The sequence below is a fragment of the Capricornis sumatraensis genome, chromosome 2 (assembly GCF_032405125.1).
Source record: "Capricornis sumatraensis isolate serow.1 chromosome 2, serow.2, whole genome shotgun sequence".
Lineage (NCBI taxonomy): Eukaryota > Metazoa > Chordata > Mammalia > Artiodactyla > Bovidae > Capricornis > Capricornis sumatraensis.
The window spans coordinates 32,094,805-32,115,093 of NC_091070.1; the positions used below are offsets into that span (position 1 = coordinate 32,094,805).

General features: G+C 36.7%; 1 protein-coding gene across 4 annotated transcripts in view; it reads right to left on the reverse strand.

Annotated features, from left to right (window-relative positions):
- Positions 1-559: 559 nt before the first annotated feature.
- The window catches only part of KIAA0586 (KIAA0586 ortholog), a 136,655-nt gene continuing 116,925 nt past the window's right edge, over positions 560-20,289 (reverse strand). For 3 of the 4 annotated variants that reach the window (XM_068963018.1, XM_068963013.1, XM_068963010.1), the window contains 2 exons: positions 13,502-13,567; positions 560-757 (listed from right to left, as the gene is read on the reverse strand). In XM_068963018.1, the coding sequence (XP_068819119.1) occupies positions 606-757; positions 13,502-13,567 (218 nt within the window). In that variant the 3' untranslated portion in view covers positions 560-605. The remainder of the gene's footprint in view (positions 758-13,501; positions 13,568-20,289) is intronic. The other variant, XM_068963003.1, reaches the window with a different exon arrangement.

Here is a 20,289-nt window from a genome sequence, read left to right on the forward strand (position 1 = left end):
ACTGGATCACTATGCTGTACACCTGAAAATAACAGAATATTATGAGTCAACTATACCTTCATTTTTCTATTCAACTATCATATTCATTTTTTAAAAAACTGAAAAAAATCCAACAGATCTCAAAGATAATTCCGTATCAACACACAAACATTTTAAAATTCTTTTTTGTGACACCTAGTATTCTGTGGTACTAACACTTTTTCAATTAATTCATTATTGAGAGGCATTAGATTGGTACCAATTGTTTGCTCTTATAAAAAATTTAGGATGAATAACACTGAGCAACCTAATTTTACAACTAAGTACAGATAATTACATCTGTAGAGTAAATTTTTAGATATCAAAAGTTCTGCCCTTTCCACTACTCCATAGCTGCCTTAGGATTCTAAGAAATAACACAAGACTCACAATGATATCCATTTAAATTATTTTATTTAAAAATGTGACCCAAATACCCAAATTACGCTTTCCACTTCAATACAAAATTTAAAATTGTTATTCAGAATATGTTGAAGGACCAAAACAGCCTGAGAGATGGCTTTATGCCCAAGGAAAATGACTTCAAAGCCAGCAGCACAAGTATTGTACTGGCTCTCACTTTGCATTCAGAAGGTATCTGCTCCTGAGGATTCCGTGTCCGCCTGGACAGTGCCAATGCTCAGAGACTGAGAGCAGTCTTCCAGGTTCACTGAGGGTAGTGTCACAGACATCTTGGCAGGTGATGTCTGAGAAGTGAAGAGTGGAACCGCTTTACCACCTGTAAAACGAGAAACTCATTCAGCTAAAGAAGTGTACCTGAGTACTCATATGCCTTGAAACTTTCCCAAATAATACTGGGGATCAAAATGAGAATTGCATTTGAGATAAATTCTTTTCTCAAGGTGCTCAGATCTTGTCAGAGAAATAAAATCACCCTTCTTTCCATACTCACTCCCAGACAATTAGAGACAATATTTTACAAGTATATGTTATGATCCGAATGTTTATGTCGCCCCAAAATTTATATGTTGAAACTAGTGTGGTGGTATTAAAAAGTGTAACCTTTGGGAGGTGCTTAGCTCAAGAGAGTGAAGCCCTCATACAAGATTACTGCCTTTATGAAAGAGGCCCCAGAGAGCTTGCCACTCCCTTCCACCATGTGAGGACAGAGAACAAGGAAGAGGTGCCTCAATCTTGGGACGACCAGCCTCCAGAACTGTGAGAAATAAATTTCTGTTGTCTAAAAGCCACTCAGTCTACAGTATTTTGTTGCAGTAGCCTGAATGGACTAAGACAGGATACAAGTGCCCAAAGTCATGTTACAGATGATAAACAGTAGGTAAGACCAAGTAGGGAAGACAGTTTGAAATGAAGAAATCATTAATATGTTTAAAAAGAAAAAAAAAAAGGGTTGACTACATATGTATATCTATCTGTCGATAGCCTAATTCATTCCTCCTAGTTTAAAAAGCACACTGCCTAAGAATATAAAGAATGTCAACTTGGTACTGTTTTCAGTTCAGTTCAGTTCAGTTCAGTTCAGTCACTCAGTCGTGTCCGACTATTTCTGACCCCATGAATCGCAGCACGCCAGGCCTCCCTGTCCATCACCATCTCCCGGAGTTCACTCAGACTCACGTCCATCGAGTCCGTGATGCCATCCAGCCATCTCATCCTCGGTCGTCCCCTTCTCCTCCTGCCCCCAATCCCTCCCAGGATCAGAGACCACAAAAACCTTCATTTCAAATTTCATGGATTTACCATCAGTTCAGTTCAGTTCAGTCGCTCAGTCGTGTCCGACTCTTTGCGACCCCATGAATTGCAACACACCAGGCCTCCCTGTCCATCACCAATTCCCGGAGTTAACTCAAACTCACGTCCACTGAGTCGGTGATGCCATCCAGTCATCTCATCCTTGGTCGTCCCCTTCTCCTCCTGCCCCCAATCCCTCCCAGCATCAGAATCTTTTCCAATGAGTCAACTCTTTGCATGAGGTGGCCAAAGTACTACAGTTTCAGCTTTAGCATCATTCCTTCCAAAGAACACCCAGGACTGATCTCCTTTAGAATGGACTGGTTGGATCTCCATATATACATAATAATAAGCATCTTAAAGGCAAATCATCTTAAATAATCTTACAGATATCTCTGAGTCAACAGTCATTGTAATTTAATAGTCTTTAAAATAGTTTCCACAGTAATAAAGTGAAATTTTCCATCAGACTTTTATAGGGACCACAGTAAAAGAAGTCAGTTTTGAAGATTTCAATGATGACTCAATTACAGCTGTCCAAGATGATCAAAATATTTGTAAAAGACAGATTCCTTTCATATTATGATATCTAACAATGATTATTTTAATATTATCATTCCTGTTTGTTAATTACATCAATTTCTTTATTTTTTTTCATAGAAGAGGAAAGGGAAATAAGATTTGGTATCATTATATCAATATCAAAAACTAATGCACCAGCATAATCCTCTAAGAAGAAAGCAATTCTTACATCATTTTAAATAGAATAAGTATTTTAAATAGAAAAAGAATTCTTGAAATCCGGCTCTGTCAGGATATGATAAAAATTAAAATTAAGAAACAATAAGAACTTCAAATCTTCATAGTACATAAGCATTTAAATATTCTGACATTTTACAAAGTCATGATGTGGAATACTCAAGTAACCAAGAGTAGTGTCCAAGACCAGAGTATACCTTGTCAATAAAGCAAAAACCAACACAGGGTACAACTAAGGCTTGAGAACAAAATTAATGGTCAACCTGTAAATTTAAATGCTATCTTTCCTCAATTAAGAAAAAATTTCATTCCTTCCATTACTCACATATCTGTCAAAAACTACCAGACATTCTTCTTTTCTCTGTTATCCAATTTCACAAAACTGCTTTACATGTGCCTTTATTTTCTACTCTAAGCATTAGATTACTGATTAGATTGTTCAATGATGTAACAACAGCTGCAACTGTTTTTTTTGGGGGGGGGACCTTGAAGAAGTTCTCAAGACTCAATGTACATATTAAATTTAATTATTATAAAGTTATGTTAATTCTTGTAATTACTATCTTATATTTATAAAGAAATTAAAATTTTGCAAAAATCTTTTCCACGTCATCTTATCTCATCCTGATAGTAATTCTGGAAGAAAGACAAGGAAAAGGTAACTGGAGGCAGGGAGATATCAGAGTGGGCCTTTCCAAATGCATATGCTCACTAAGTAAATATCTATTAAAGTATATTGTATGTGTGGAGCTAAGAGGGTGTTAATTAAGAAGATACACAGGTGAGAAAGAAACAGTCCTCATCTTCAAGAAGCTTAAAATCTAGTAGTGGAAGTAAACATATAGAGGAATACTTGGTTTAAGTGAAGTGAAAGCAATAGTTGAGCTAGGACTTAAAAGATGTGGAAGGCAAAGAAGGAAATAAGAAAATAAATGATAACAGAAATAGAGAAAGATAAAGAAAAGTGAATAAAGAGAAAACAGAGGAACACAAAAGGGAAATGTTAGATAAGGAGATCCAAAAGTGAAGAGTCACACAAGGTAAGAGATGGTTTTCAAGAAAGAGTCTAGTATAATTCATCTAATTCATACTCATCGCTTTCTGCCTGATACCAAATACATTAATTACCCACTTTAAATCATTATTTTTAAGGTGGTCGAGAGGAATTCCATTTTAGAAGTGGTATGTAATGGTAGGGGCACCTAAAGAGAGGAGCAGCGAGGAAACTCCATAATAAAGAGAACTCCGCAAACTACCAGAATACAGAAAGGCCACCCCAAATGCAGCAATATAAACAAGATGAAGAGACAGAGGAATACCCAGCAGGTAAAGGAATAGGATAAATGCCCACCAAACCAAACAAAAGAGGAAGAGATAGGGAATCTACCTGATAAAGAATTCCAAATAATGATAGTGAAAATGATCCAAAATCTTGAAATAAAAAGGCAATCACAGATAAATAGCCTGGAGACAAGGATTGAGAAGATGCAAGAAAGGTTTAACAAGGACCTAGAAGAAATAAAAGAGTCAATATATAATGAATAATGCAATAAATGAGATCAAAAACACTCTGGAGGCAACAAATAGTAGAATAACAGAGGCAGAAGACAGGATTAGTGAAGTAGAAGATAGAATGGTACAAATAAATGAATCAGAGAGGAAAAAAGAAAAATGAATTAAAAGAAATGAGGACAATCTCAGAGACCTCCAGGACAATATGAAATGCTCCAACATTTGAATAATAGGCATCCCAGAAGAAGAAGACAAAAAGAAAGACCATGAGAAAATACTTGAGGAGATAATAGTTGAAAATTTCCCTAAAATGGTGAAGGAAATAATCACCCAAGCCCAAGAAACCCAGAGAGTCCCAAACAGGGTAAACCCAAGGCGAAACACCCCAAAACACATATTAATCAAATTAACAAAGATCAAACACAAAGAACAAATATTAAAAGCAGCAAGGGAAAAACAACAAATAACACACAAGGGTATTCCCATAAGGATAACAGCTGATCTTTCAATAGAAACTCTTCAGACAAGGAGGGAATGGCAAAACATACTTAAAGTGATGAAAGAAAATAACCTACAGCCCAGATTACTGTACCCAGAAACGATCTCATTCAACTATGAAGAAGAAATCAAAAGCTTTACAGACAAGCAAAAGCTGAGAGAATTCAGCAGCACCAAACCAGGTATCCAACAAATGCTGAAGGATATTCTCTAGACAGGAAACACAAAACGGGTGTATAAACTCGAACCCAAAACAATAAAGTAAATGCCAATGGGATCATCAGTTCAGTTCAGTTCAGTTGCTCAGTTGTGTCCGACTCCTTGCGACCCCATGAATCGCAGCACGCCAGGTCTCCCTGTGCATCACCAACTCCCAGAGTTCACTCAGATTCACGTCCATAGAGTCAATGATGCCATCCAGCCATCTCATCCTCTGTCGTCCCCTTCTCTTCCTGCCCCCAATCCCTCCCAGCATCAGAGTCTTTTCTAATGAGTCAACTCTTCGCATGAGGTGGCCAAAGTACTGGAGTTTCAGCTTTAGCATCATTCCTACCAAAGAAATCCCAGGGCTGATCTCCTTCACAATGGACTGGTTGGATCTCCTTGTAGTCCAAGGGACTCTCAAGAGTCTTCTCCAACACAACAGTTCAAAAGCATCAATTCTTTGGCTCTCAGCCTTCTTCACAGTCCAACTCTCACATCCATACATGACCACTGGAAAAACCATAGCCTTGACTAGATGGACCTTAGTCAGCAAAGAAATGTCTCTGCTTTTGAATATGCTATCTAGGTTGGTCATAACTTTTCTTCCAAGGAGTAAGTGTCTTAATTTCATGGCTGCAGTCACCATCTGCAGTGATGTTGGAGCCCCAAAAAATAAAGTCTGACACTATTTCCACTGTTTGCCCATCTATTTCCCATGAAGTGATGGGACTGGATGCCATGATCTTCGTTTTCTGAATGTTGAGCTTTAAGCCAACTTTTTCACTCTCCTCTTTCACTTTCATCAAGAGGCGTTTTAGTTCCTCTTCACTTTCTGCCATAAGGGTGGTGTCATCTGCATAGCTGAGGTTATTGATATTTCTCCCGGCAATCTTGATTCCAGCTTGTGTTTCTTCCAGTCCACTTATCAATAATTACCTTAAACGTAAATGGGTTGAATGCCCCAACCAAAAGGCAAAGACTGGCTGAATGGATACAAAAATAAGACCCCTATATATGTTGTCAACAAGAGACCCACCTCAAAACAAGGGACACATACAGACTGAAAGTGAAGGGCTGGAAAAAAGATACTCCATGCAAACAGAGACCAAAAGAAAGCAGGAGTAGCAATACTCATATCAGATAAAATGCACCTTAAAACAAAGGCTGTGAAAAGAGACAAAGAAGGACACTACATAATGATCAAAGGATCAATCAAAGAAGAAGATGTAACAATTATAAATATATATATGCACCCAGCATAGGAGCACCGCAATACGTAAGACAAATGCTAACAAGTATGAAAGGAGAAATCAACAATAACACAATAATAGTGGGAGACTTTAACACTCCACTCACACTTATGGACAGATCAACTAAACAGAAAATTAACAAAGAAATACAAACTTTAAATGATACGATAGACCAGTTAGACTTAATTGATATCTGTAGGACATTTCACCCCAAAACAATGAATTTCACCTTTTTCTCAAGCGCACACGGAACCTTCTCCAGGACAGATCACATCCTTGGCCATAAATCTAGCCTTGGTAAATTAAAAAATAAGTTGAAATCATTCTAAGCATTTTTTCTGACCATAATGCAATAAGATTAGATCTCAATTACAGGAGAAAACCTATTAAAAATTCCAACATATGGAGGCTGAACAACATGCTTCTGAATAACCAACAAATCACAGAAGAAATCAAAAAAGAAATCAAAATAGGCATAGAAACGAATGAAAATGAAAACATAACAACCCAAAACTTGTGGGACACTGTAAAAGCAGTGCTAAGGGGAAAGTTCATAGCAATACAGGCATACCTCAAGAAACAAGAAAAAAGTCAAATAAATAACCTAACTCCACACCTAAAGCAACTAGAAAAGGAAGAAATGGAGAACCCCAGGGTTAGTAGAAGAAAAGAAATCTTAAAAATTAGGGCAGAAATAAATGCAAAAGAAATGAAAGAGACCATAGAAAAAATCAACAAAGCCAAAAGCTGGTTCTTTAAAAGGATAAATAAAATTGACAAACCATTAGCTAGACTCATCAAGAAACAAAGGGAGAAAAATCAAATCAATAAAATTAGAACAAAGGATCATAAAAGACTACTATCAGCAATTATATGCCAATAAAATGCGACAACTTGGAAGAAATGGACAAATTCTTAGAAAAGTACAACTTTCCAAAACTGAACCAGAAAGAAACAGAATATCTTAACAGACCCATCACAAGCACAGAAATTGAAACTGTAATCAGAAATCTTCCAGCAAACAAAAGCCCAGGTCCAGACGGCTTCACAGCTGAATTCTACCAAAAATTTCAAGAAGAGCTAACACCCATCCTACTCAAACTCTTCCAGAAAATTGCAGAGGAAGGTAAATTTCCAAACTCATTCTATGAGGCCACCATCACCCTAATACCAAAACCTGACGAAGATGCCACAAGAAAAGAAAACTACAGGCCAATATCACTGATGAACATAGATGCAAAAATCTGTAACAAAATTCTAGCAATCAGAATCCAACAACACATTAAAAAGATCATACACCAAGAGGGCTTTATCCCAGGGATGCAAGGATTCTTCAATATCCACAAATCATTCAATGTAATACACCGCATTAACAAATTGAAAAATAAAAGCCATATGATTATCTCAATAGATGCAGAGAAAGCCTTTGACAAAATTCAACATCCATTTATGATAAAAACTCTCCAGAAAGCAGGAACAGAAGGAACATACCTCAACATAATAAAAGCTATATATGACAAACCCACAGCAAACATTATCCTCAATGGTGAAAAATTGAAAGCATTTCCCCTAAAGTCAGGAACAAGACAAGGGTGCCCACTTTCACCACTACTATTCAACATAGTTCTGGAAGTTTTGGCCACAGCAATCAGAGCAGAAAAAGCAATAAAAGGAATCCAAACTGGAAAAGAAGAAGTAAAACTCTCACTGTTTGCAGATGACATGATCCTCTACACAGAAAACCCTAAAGACTCCACCAGAAAATTACTAGAGCTAATCAATGAATATAGTAAAGTTGCAGGATATAAAATCAACACACAGAAATCCCTTGCATTCCTATACACTAATAATGAGAAAGTAGAAAAAGAAATTAAGGAAACAATTCCATTCACCATTGCAATGAAAAGAATAAAATACTTAGAAATATATCTACCTAAAGAAACTAAAGACCTATATATAGAAAACTATAAAACAGTGATTAAAGAAATCAAAGAGGACACTAATAGATGGAGAAATATACCATGTTCATGGATCAGAAGAATCAATATAGTGAAAATGAGTATACTACCCAAAGCAATCTATAGATTCAATGCAATCCCTATCAAGCTACCAGCAGTATTTTTCACAGAGCTAGAACAAATAATTTCACAATTTGTATGAAAATACAAAAAACCTCGAATAGCCAAAGCAATCTTGAGAAAGAAGAATGGAACTGGAGGAATCAACCTGCCTGACTTCAGGCTCTACTACAAAGCCACAGTCATCAAGACAGTATGGTACTGGCACAAGGACAGAAATATAGATCAACGGAACAAAATAGAAAGCCCAGAGATAAATCCACACACCTATGGACACCTTATCTTCAATAAAGGAGGCAAGAATATACAATGGATCAAAGACAATCTCTTTAACAAGTGGTGCTGGGAAAACCGGTCAACCACTTGTAAAATAATGAAACTAGATCACTTTCTAACATCATACACAAAGATTAACTCAAAATGGATTAAAGATCTAAACGTAAGACCAGAAACTATAAAACTCCTAAAGGAGAACATAGGCAAAACACTCTCTGACATAAATCACAGCAGGATCCTCTATGACCCACCTCCCAGAATATAGGAAATAAAAGCAAAAATAAACAAATGGGACCTAATTAAAATTGAAAGCTTCTGTACAACAAAGGAAACTATAAGCAAGGTGAAAAGACAGCTTTCGGAATGGGAGAAAATAATAGCAAATGAAGCAGCTGACAAACAACTAATCTCAAAAATATACACGCAACTCCTGCAGCTCAATTCCAGAAATTAAACAACCCAATCAAAAAATGGGCCAAAGAACTAAATAGACATTTCTCCAAAGAAGACATACAGATGGCTAGCAAACACATGAAAAAATGCTCAGCATCACTCATTATCAGAGAAATGCAAATCAAAACCACAATGAGGTACCACTTCACACCAGTCAGAATGGCTGCGATCCAAAAGTCTACAAGAATACATGCTGGAGAGGGTGTGGAGAAAAGGGAACCCTCTTACACTGTTGGTGGGAATGCAAACTAGTACAGCCACTATGGAGAACAGTGTGGAGAGTCCTTAAAAAACTGGAAATAGAACTGCCTTATGACCTAGCAATCCCACTGCTGGGCATACACACCGAGGAAACCAGAAATGAAAGAGACATGTGTACCCCAGTGTTCATCGCAGCACTGTTTATAATAGCCAGGACATGGAAGCAACCTAGATGTCCATCAGCAGACGAATGGATAAGAAAGCTGTGGTACATATACACAATGGAGTATTGCTCAGCCATTAAAAAGAATACGTTTGAATCAGTTCTAATGAGGTGGATGAAAGTGGAGTCAATTATACAGAGTGAAGTAAGCCAGAAAGAAAAACACCAATACAGTATACTAACGCATATATACGGAATTTAGAAAGATGGTAATGATAAGCCTGTATGCGAGACAGCAAAAAAGACACAGATGTATAGAAAAGTCTTTTGGACCCTCTGGGAGAGGGCGAGGGTGGGATGATTTGGGAGAATGGCATTGAAACATGTATACTATCATATAAGAAACAAACCACCAGTCTATGTTTGATGCGGGATATAGGATGCTTGGGGCTGGTGCACTGGGATGACCCAGAGGGATGGCATGGGGAGGGAAGTGGTAGGGGGGTTCAGGATTGGGAACACATGTACACCCGTGGCAGATTCATGTTGATGTATGGCAAAACCAATGCAATACTGTAAAGTAATTAGCCTCCAATTAAAATAAATAAATTTAAATTAAAAAAAAAGAGAGAGAGGAGCAGTGATAAAGTTTCAAGCACAAATCCCTTTATGATGGGCCAAGGCTGGGACCCAAATGAAATCTACTGTTCAGTCATCTGGGAATGGTCCCATCCAGACTGTCAGTAAGGCTTTCATGTGGAAAGGAGTAAAAGGGGAAGGGGAGGAATAAGAACATGGATTCTGTGACATGGCAGAGCTGGGCACATCCACTCATTCACTCAACAACTATCAACTGAGCACCTACTATGTTCCAGAACAGGCACTGCTCTAGACTCTGGAGATTTTGAAGAAAAGAAAAGCTCTAATCTCACTGATATCATTTTTCAGATAGGTGTAAAGAGCAAATGACAAACAAGGAAACAAACATATACTATGTCAGGTTGTGATGAGTGCTAGAGTGGTAAAGAACCCACTCGCCAATGCAGGAGACATAAGAGACCCACATTCAATCCCTGGGTGGGAAAGATCCCCTGGAGGAGGAAATGGAAACCCACTCCAGTATTCTTGCCTGGGAAATCCCATGTACAGAAGAGCCGGAGGGCTACAGGCCATTGAATTGCAGAGTTGGACATGACTGAAGTGACTTAGTACAAGAGGAAGAATGAGTGTTGAGGGACTTTGAGAAAGTTACATAATTTTCAAAACCCTTGTTTCCTCACCTACATAATATAGGTTAGAGTACCTACCTCCAAGGGTTTAGTGAGGATTAAATGGGATAATGTATATAAAGTGTTTTGAATAGGCTGGCACACAAAAAGCACTTAACACAGATTAGCACTTGCTTTTAAGAAACTGGAGAGAAACGATCTTAAGAGGCAATGACTCTTAGGATTGGCTGCAAAAGGTAGGTCAACTTATGAGAGAGGGCGCTGAAATACACTAAGGAAAAAACCCCACAGTTCTAGAGGGCCTCCAAATAATTATGCTAATTTTAACTCTAGTAATTGTGTTTTTAATCAATGAATTACATAAATAAAATGTATCATCTAAAGGGTTTTTTAATGTACATTTTGGGAAGATTTTTTGAAGTGCTCATTTATACAAGCAAAATCAGAGTTTTAGAACTTTAAAAGAGAACTTTTTAGGGTGGAAACATTTTTTAAAAAGCATCACTGTTAACAGGCAAAAAGTATAACATTCATATCCAGTTATGGTCCTCACAGAGTTTAATTTTTTTAAGAAAAGACATAATATCTTAATAAATCATCATTAAAGCAAACATAAAATTTCTACCTCTATTAATGTAGTTTGATGGTTTCAAAGCTTGACTTTTAAAATTTCCACAGTCATATCATTACTCTATGATGTAATTGTTTCAACAGCTGTTTTCAGATTTGTTTTAAAAAAAGGAAAACTATTCCCTGATTCCGTGGGTAGGCAGTACGTCATTTAACCTGGCATGCATTTAAGCTGGAGGTGTCATTGAGCGAGACCATGTATTTGAAGCGTCCTAAGACAGGCTTTAATATACTTTCTAGACATTTGAAATTCAATTTTTTGCTTTAAAAGTATTTAAAATTCATAAAGAAACTCTGTTTTCTGTTACCTTCTTATAAGACTAATGAACAGAAAATCTAAAACTAATTTATTCTAATAAAGCAATAATGCAAAATTTTTAATGTCCATTTAAGAATGTGCCTATATATTGTACATGTATTATTTTTTACAAAAATACATATATATATATATATATATATATATATAAAACTTTCCAAAAGTGTTTTAGGTTTAGATAATCCATTTCATCAGTAGGTTTTAGATTCTGACTGTAATCTTCAAACAGTTGGTAACCCATTATTTTATCTCTGTTATTTGCAAACTGAGAGGAATCCAAACAAAGCATTCTCTCCTAAAACAACATGAGACAAGTAGAGAAAAGAAGAAAAAAATTCCTCAGTAACTTCACAGAAGAATGCAGCACCGGACACTCCTTACTTGGATTCAGTAACTGCATGTAGCATAAGCCACATAAATAAAGTTATGGGATTCTTCTATGAGTAGATGAATAGATAGCACAGTGACTTTAAATTGTTCGGATTTGGGTATTTCTTTGTGCATATAAGGATGGGTTTCTTATAAATTCATTTAAAAATAAAATGAAAAAGGGAACAAAAACTGTAATAATTTTTAACCTAAGTACATGAAGGATCTTAACCTAAAGTCCAAGGATGGGTGATCATGGATCTATGAAATCATAGATCACTGAAATCATATGCAAATTACTTTCATAGGAAATACTTTCATATTTATATGTATTCATATAAATACAGTCTGGAAGAGAGTCAGGTAGTCATAGCTATCAGTGTCTCTCAGGGGTCTGCGGACCCTAAACACTTGAGAACATGTGCAGATGAAGCACATTCTCTGGGTTGTTTTTCCAGCCACAGTGGTGAAATACATGGGTTCCTCTCCTGTACACTGTTGATGCCTTAGTCTCAGGATGGCAACTCCACTGCAGCACTTAGGAAACTGCATTGCAATTATTTACATGTCTATAACTTCTTTTGGACAATATATTCCTTAAAAGCATGGACTGTGATTCATATTATTATTATGTTTGTAGGTCTATTGCTCCTATTAAATGTGCCCTATGAGCAAACCAACTTTGTCATGTTTACCTCTGTATTCTGCAAAGTTGCAGCATAATGCTAGTACATGCTGGGCCTTAAAATGATTGCTGAACCAAGCTGATTTGTTTCTGCCTAGACAGTCTGTGGTTCCTCATGGCTAACAGCTTGCTTAGATTCATGTTGACCAGATCTTGTCTTTAAGATTAGCCCTGAGTTCCAGCAACACAGTTGCTTCCCAGCTGTCTGTGAAAATGTTACAGTATTTCAGCTGTGCTTTATTGAGTTCTTGAAGCATTTTTTCTGTCCACTCTGGGCTCATCTACTCTTGCTTAAATTCCTTGCTTAAGCAGCTGCTAAACTATCCTGCTGTATTCAATTCTCCTCACATACTTAACCCAGCCCTGCAGATTTTGCAATCATAGCTTCCGTGCTTGAGAATAAATACTACAAACTTTGATGAAGATGATGTCTGGTCATTTGATGTTAAGTACATGGTATGAAAAATTAGATTTGCCTCTGCTTCACAGAATTAGTCACTATTAAACATTTCTTTCCTTACTTTCAAGTTTAAAAGTGATTTAAAATGTTTTATAGTCTCATCCCAAAATGTGTTTTAGACATATAAATCCTATTACATTTTTTAAGTTTACTATTGCTTCTGTTTTTTAAATGAGTTGACAAATGCTTATTTTTAAATTTATAATTTAAGATAAAAATACAGCAGTTCCTATAGAAAGAATAAATGTATCGGCACCTGTAAAAACAACTCCAAATCTTTTTTTCTCCAAAAGCAATAGCGAACGTGAAAGATTTGTTTCTTCTTATGCCAGGTTCCAGCTGCTTCACTTTGTTTAAAACTGACTTCAAAGTTTAAACAGTGTCCTGTCCCAACAAATAACCTCCCCCAGATGGAATTATCTGGAGTACTAGCCTCAGTGCTCTGAATACCACACCTGCAGCCTTTTAATTTAACATTTTATAAACTTTCATAGAGGAAATGATAGATTTTTTTGGTCCCCTAACTTTTGGAGAGTTTAGTGTATAAAGGGAATTTTATACTTGGGATGAATCTGGAGATATTTAGAAGAATAAAAAATTGGAATTATTGTTTCTACTGTGTTGATTATTATGAGAGAAAGAAGGAAATGAAAAAAAAATTGAAACATTTAAAGTAAAAAATCTTACCTGTAAATAAAGATGTGAGGTACAGACTGGGCTCAATTTGTGTCTGATCTGTATCACCTGGCGAAGCTACAGTTAAAAAATTTTTTTTCATAAGAAAATCAGTGAAGCATAGAAATAATCATGGTTTCTTCCACAAACAAACAAACCCACAAACTAAATGCACTTCCACAGTTAGTTTCATAAAGCCAGGCAAACAGAAGCCTGACTTTGTGGCCTTAACATAAAAAAAAGAAATTAAACAGTTGAATTTTAATGACTGTCAATAGGATAATACTTTACCTAATAGATTATTATCTTTATGCATCAAAAATTAGGGAAAAGGATCATGAGAGAATTGCCAGTATTATTTGTATTAAATAAGAGAAGCTCATGGGCCATTTAGCTCTTCCAAAGCTAAAAGTTTTCACAGATTCCCTTACTTAAGGATTTAATCATTATAAATGAAGTTTATCCACCTCACTAGAACTGACTCATATTTGTTCCTTTTTACAGCTGAGTAATATTCCACTGTATACATGTACCATAACTTCCTTATCCATTCATCTATCAACAGACATCTATGCTGCTTCCATGTCCTGGCTATTTTAAATAGTGTTGTAGTGAACACTGGGTACATGTGTCTTTTACAATTATGGCTGTTCTAAGGTATACGCCCAGGAGTGGGCTGGGTTATATGGCAGTTTTATTCTTAGTTTTTAAAGGAATCTCCATACTGTTCTCCATAGTGGCTATATTAATTTACATCCCCACCAACAGTGCAAGATGGGTCCCCAGTGAGGTGGATGAACCTAGAGCCTGTTATATAGAGTAAGGTAAGTCAGAAAAAGAAAAGTAAATACTGTATATTAAAGCATATATATGGCATCTAGAAAAATGGTACTGATGAACCTATTTGCAGGACAGGAATAGGAACATAGACACAAAGAACAGAGATGTGGACAGTGCGGTGAGAGAGTGGGACAGATTTAGAGAGTAGCACCGAAACATATACATAACCATATGTAAAAGAGACAGACAGCAGGAAGTTGCTGTTTAACACAGGGAGCTCAACTGGGTACTCTGGGATGCGGTGAGGAGGGAGAGGGAGTAGTGCTTACTATGATGTTACTATTAGATACTATCTACGTTCACTTTCCCTCTGCCTTTAAGTTTCTGAGCGAGGGGACAAAACTTACTGCTAGGCGCTTTTCAGATTCTGTAATTCAGAGTCTTATAGAATCTGGTATACAAACACAGAAACAAAGGTATCAATACTATGTCAGAGATCCCTTCCACTGAAGAACCACTTGTTTGTATCAAGTAAATTAAGAGGCAGTTTTCTCTGAAGTGGTTCCCTGAAAGCCCAGAATTCAAACTTACCTATTGTGTTATAGTAAGAAATAAGCAACATCATCCCCTTTCAGACTAAACAAAACAGGGTGGAAGCTAAGAAAAAGAATCTACTTTTTTTCTGTTCCTACTACACTGGTATGTAAGATAAAAAAATTTTGGCAAGTAAATAATAACCAGACACTCTTATTAGAGAGACAGCTTGTGACTAAGAGCACAGATTCAGAGACTAAGCTACCTGAATACGAATCATAGTGCCGACTTGCGTGAGGTCTGGGAGAAACACCCACCGTGAAGTATCACCACTTTGTGCTTCCATCTCCTCTTCTAGCTCACGGGTTTCTTATTATCGTGAACAAGAACGATATATGTAAATTAAATAACCTAGAGCAGTGCCCACAGAGGCACTCAGCAAGTGGTTGTTTTATTTTATTTAGCCTATGATTATTTTCTAACTTTTCCCAATTGACAAAAGAATTGCTCTCATTAAAGCAATCTTTCCAAAACATTATTCTGACAGGGAGATTTTTTGCTTAAGAAAAAGAAAAAAATACTGATCACATATTAGAGCAGTAGAGCTGTAAGGGATCTCAGAGATTATCTTATGTTTACTAATAAGGAAATCACAATTCAGAAAGGTTCACTGACAAAGAAATCAACGTCACAAGTTAGCTGTGGAACTACAACTCGTAAGAAAAGGTTCTTTCCCTATCACCCAATATTTTCATATTCTTCTACTAGGATGTATCTTGGTAGCTATTGAGCTATTGAGGCCTGTAAGAATAATCAGAAATTATCTGTTCTACTTTTTTTAAAAAAAAGTTATGAAGGAAGGAAATATATAGTATGTTCAAGAGCATAGCTGTTGATTTCGGAATTTGACTTGGTTTGACTCCCAGCTCTATCATTTATTAAGTGTGTAACCTTGGGCAAAATACGTAACTTCTTTGAGCCTCAGGTTCGTCAAGACTACTATTAACATTACCTACCTAACTGAATTGATTAAAGATCTCAGCAGAGTACATGACATAAAGGAAGCACACATAAATGTAGCTGTTACCTATTTTCATTGTCGTTACCATAACCATAAACAAAACTCTCCTTTACCCAAACTAGGAGAGAGTACTTCTACAGTGATTTCTAATGGAAAAAATGACCACTCTGTCAATACCAGAGTTGACTATTGTCATTTTTTCCTATACCAAGGAGCTGCCTCATAATTCTCACCTGCTGGCGACAGGGTTTACTGGGAGTTTGTATACTGTGCTCTGTAGATGACAATGAAGGTAGCAAACACAACCCATACCATGGCAAACAGGACTTGAAAGCTGTTTATCAAGTTTGTTAGTTCTTACACTTCCTCACCCTGCTGTTCAAAACTGAAGAAACATAATATTCATTGGTATTCAAGTCAAAGAAAGAAGAGAAAATTTCTAACTATTTTATCTATAAATTGCTATTAACATTTCTATGGAAATTCCTAGTGGGTAGTGTTGACTATAATTTGAGTCATAAATTACCTGTGAATGTAATTTATCCTTTTAGCTTCACCACAAAAGGCAAATGTGTTAACTTTATTTAAATGTTTAAAACTACCACGGAATAAAAACAAATGATCTTAGATCTAAAAATAGAATCGAAGGCTAGAAAAGTAGGGATACTCCTGAAAATGCTTTAAATGAGGGCACATGGAGGGCATGGGGATTGTACCGCCTGTACACTATACTTCTTCCAAACATTCACTGTATTTCAGCACTTTAAATGGTCTTTCAAAATCTTGTAGCTATATGGTGTCAACATGAAAGCAAGTCATCATATTTCAAAAAGCGGTACTTTTAAAAGGATAGGAACCTAGGCTTTGTTTTATTCCTGTATTGCAAAAATTTTATTTTTGGTTGAAAATTTATCTTCCACTCTGTAATACTATTTTTAGTAAGAACCACTAGTATAGCAATACTTAAAGCTGTAGATCGTTATATTATTGTTTTAAACAAATTCTTTATGTATTTAAGAAAACCATGCAGTACTGTAGGACTGTTAACTGCAAAACAAGGATATAAAGACGAAGGCCTCCAAAACAGGAATTTTTTTAACCCACAAAACAAGAGTTTTTAAATGAGTGACACCCAGAATTTGAAACCAAATCTAACAAGCAGAAATCTAAAATTAGTAACAATCGCAATAGCTGGAACTTTTATACTAGCGTGCTCACTGAAGGAAAAAAAAGGGGGATATTAGCAATATTATTAAATATAAAAGTTAATACTTTTCAAACAAATATGTTACTCATTGGCTGTATCTCTAATAGGTATACAACTCTTGCCAATAATAGCATTTTCAGAAATAGTATCTTGGCAGCATAAAAGCTTATATTCAACTGACAGGAAGCTGATTGGTAATTCAGAAAATAGATGACCCATGTATTCTGAATGCAGACTATGATTTATTTGAATAATGTACACTTAGTTATTAAGGCTCATTAAAAACCATTTAACTGCTTACTGAGCAGTATAATGACAAAGAGAGTTCCTGCCTTTTAGTGGCAGGAATGTCTAGAGGGACATTCCAGCATTAAAATCTGGTTGCAAACAGAGAGACTTGATGTTTTAGTAGACAACTTTATCTACAAGACACTTCCTGCTGGTTGAACAGCCTGTGACACAGCTACTAAAACAAATTCCTCTCAGATAATTCTTTATAAAAGCATGCCATAATGGTTTGAAAACTAAAGGAATCTTAAAAATTACAATAGGTTTGCCCCATGAAAGAAGCCATACATTCAGTGTGATTTCATTTTTTTAAAGTACAAAGTCAAGAGAACTAATCTATGCTGCTAGAAGTCAGAACAAAAAAAACTTAGAACAGTGGTTATCTTTTTGGGGGTGGAAGCTGTGTCTGAAAGTGAATATGAAGGGGCTTTGGAGATGCTGGCAATATTGTTTCTTGAATACCTAAGTGTGCTCAGTTTCTGAAAGTTCTTTCAGCTGTACAGCTATGTGTACTTTTCTGTATGTATATTATACTTCCGTAAAAGGTTGAAGTCGAAAAAAATTCAACAGGTTAGTTTCATCAATTAAAAGGTTCAGTTCAGTTCAGTCGCTTAGTCGTATCTGACTCTGCGACCCCATGAACCCCAGCACGCTAGGCCTCCCTGTCCATCACCAACTCCCAGAGTTTACCCAAACTCATGTCCATTGAGTCAGTGATGCCATCTAACCATCTCATCCACTGTCGTCCCCTTCTCCTCCTGCCTTCAATCTATCCCAATATCAGGGTCTTTTCAAATGAGTCAGCTCTTCACATCAGGTGGCCAAAATATTGGAGTTTCAGCCTCAACATCAGTCTTTCCAATGAAAACCCAGGACTGATCTCCTTTAGGATGGACTGGTTGGATCTCCTTGCTGTCCAAGGGACTCTCAAGAGTCTTCTCCAACACCACAGTTCAAAAGCATCAATTCTTCAGCGCTCAGCTTTCTTTATAGTCCAACTCTCACATCCATACATGACCAATGGAAAAGCCGTAGCCTTGACTATGTTGACAAAGTTATGTCTCTGCTTTTTAATATGCCATCTAGGTTGGTCATAACTTTCCTCCCAAGGAGCAAACGTCTTTTAATTTCATGGCTGCAATCACCATCTGCAGTGATTTTGGAGCCCAGAAAAATAAAGTCAGCCACTGTTTCCCCATCTATTTGCCATGAAGTGATGGGACCAGATGCCATGATCTTAGTTTTCTGAATGTTGAGCTTTAAGCCAACTTTTTCACTCTCCTCTTTCACTTTCATCAAGAGGCTCTTTAGTTCCTCTTCACTTTCTGCCATGAGGTTAGTTTCATCTTCTTGTTTTAGACTGTTTTCCAATGAATGAAAATGCCATGTAACTGACTGTGCCGTAAGGTTAGTTTCATGTTCTTGTTTTAGACTGTTTTCCAATGAATGAAAATGCCACATAACTGACTGTGCCAGGCAGCCCTTCACATCAAGTTAGCATCAGCAGCAGCCACATTGCTGACTACAAAGACAAATTCTTATTTCTTTTCTTAAAATCTTGAAACAACTGTGAGGTGAAATTACTCAGAAAGTGAAAAAAAGCCACAGTTGCTTAGTAGTATCTGACTCTGCAACCCCACGGACTGTAGCCCACCAAGCTCCTGTGTCCATGGAATTCTCCAGGCAAGAATCCTGGAGTGGCTGCCATTACCTTCAGAAGCAGAAGGCAAGGAGGGAAGTTCTGGTTGTTGCCGCTGCTGTTCTCGATTGACTCTCAAGTCTAGCCTGACTTACTGCCTAGGATACCTGATGCTGCAACAATGAGCCATTCAATTCAACTGAAGGCTCAAACTAATCTCATTTTAACTAATCTTGAAAGCGTTTCTAAAATATCAATACATTTTATAAAAGCCACTTATTTCCTTATTTTGACTACAAAAAAAGTTTGCTCTTTCAGCTTACGTCTATAAAGCAATGACATCATAATAATATTTAAACACAACTATAACTCTTAATCAACAGTAACTCCTATAACTTTAATCACACAAGGCCACAGATTGTTTAGGTCACTATTATCACATCCTTATAAACAACATTTGACAGCAAAGCTGAAAGCAAAGTATGTTCCTAATATTTACTTAACAGTTTGAATCTGAGTGTTTTATAATTTACACACAGAAAATTCATTTTCTGAGTTGGAAATTCTTTCTAATGAAAACTTCTAACTACAGCCTGTGACTATCACTAAAAATACAGTGTATTATTTGTATAGTCTTTACAGTGGTTTTGCCATATCTAGTCATGCCTAACTAAATTTGGAAACAAAAATTAAATGTGACATAGTGACCAGTTCACTTCCCCAAGGCCAGACCTGGTAACTTGAAAAAAAGAGTGAAAGAATGAAAAATGAGCTTTCAAATACAGGAAGCCACTAGAAAATAAGAACAACACCATTTCATATCCTAAAATTAGAGCTCCAAAGATTTTCTGTTGACTAGTAAGTTTCAGGGTTAGGGGGAAGGGAGGCAAGGGGGATTTCTGCTCACTGTACACACGACACCAGTGGGAATAAGGGCCAGTCCAAGTTCTATGTTACCATTACGCTGGGTAATAGTTCCAAGCTGTGAGGCGCAGCTGTATGGGCCCTGCCAGCAAGGCCATGGCAGCAGCGCTTTGATAGCGTGGGGCCCTGAAGTGTCAGGATATAGAGAAGACAGCAGTTGTTGGCTGTGAAAACAGTCTGATACAAACCAGATGGGAACTTACTAGATGGGCAACACAAAGGAAAACAATTGGTTCATTCAACAAAGTCAGGCCCCTGCCCCAGAGAATTCACAGAAGACAATAACAGTCACCCAGAGTTGATGCAAACAAGAAACAGTCATGTGGTTACAGTTTAAAGAATTGTTTTTCCTCAGACTAAACAAAGTTTTGCTTTCTAATTCTTATATTCATTAATTGCAGTTTGGT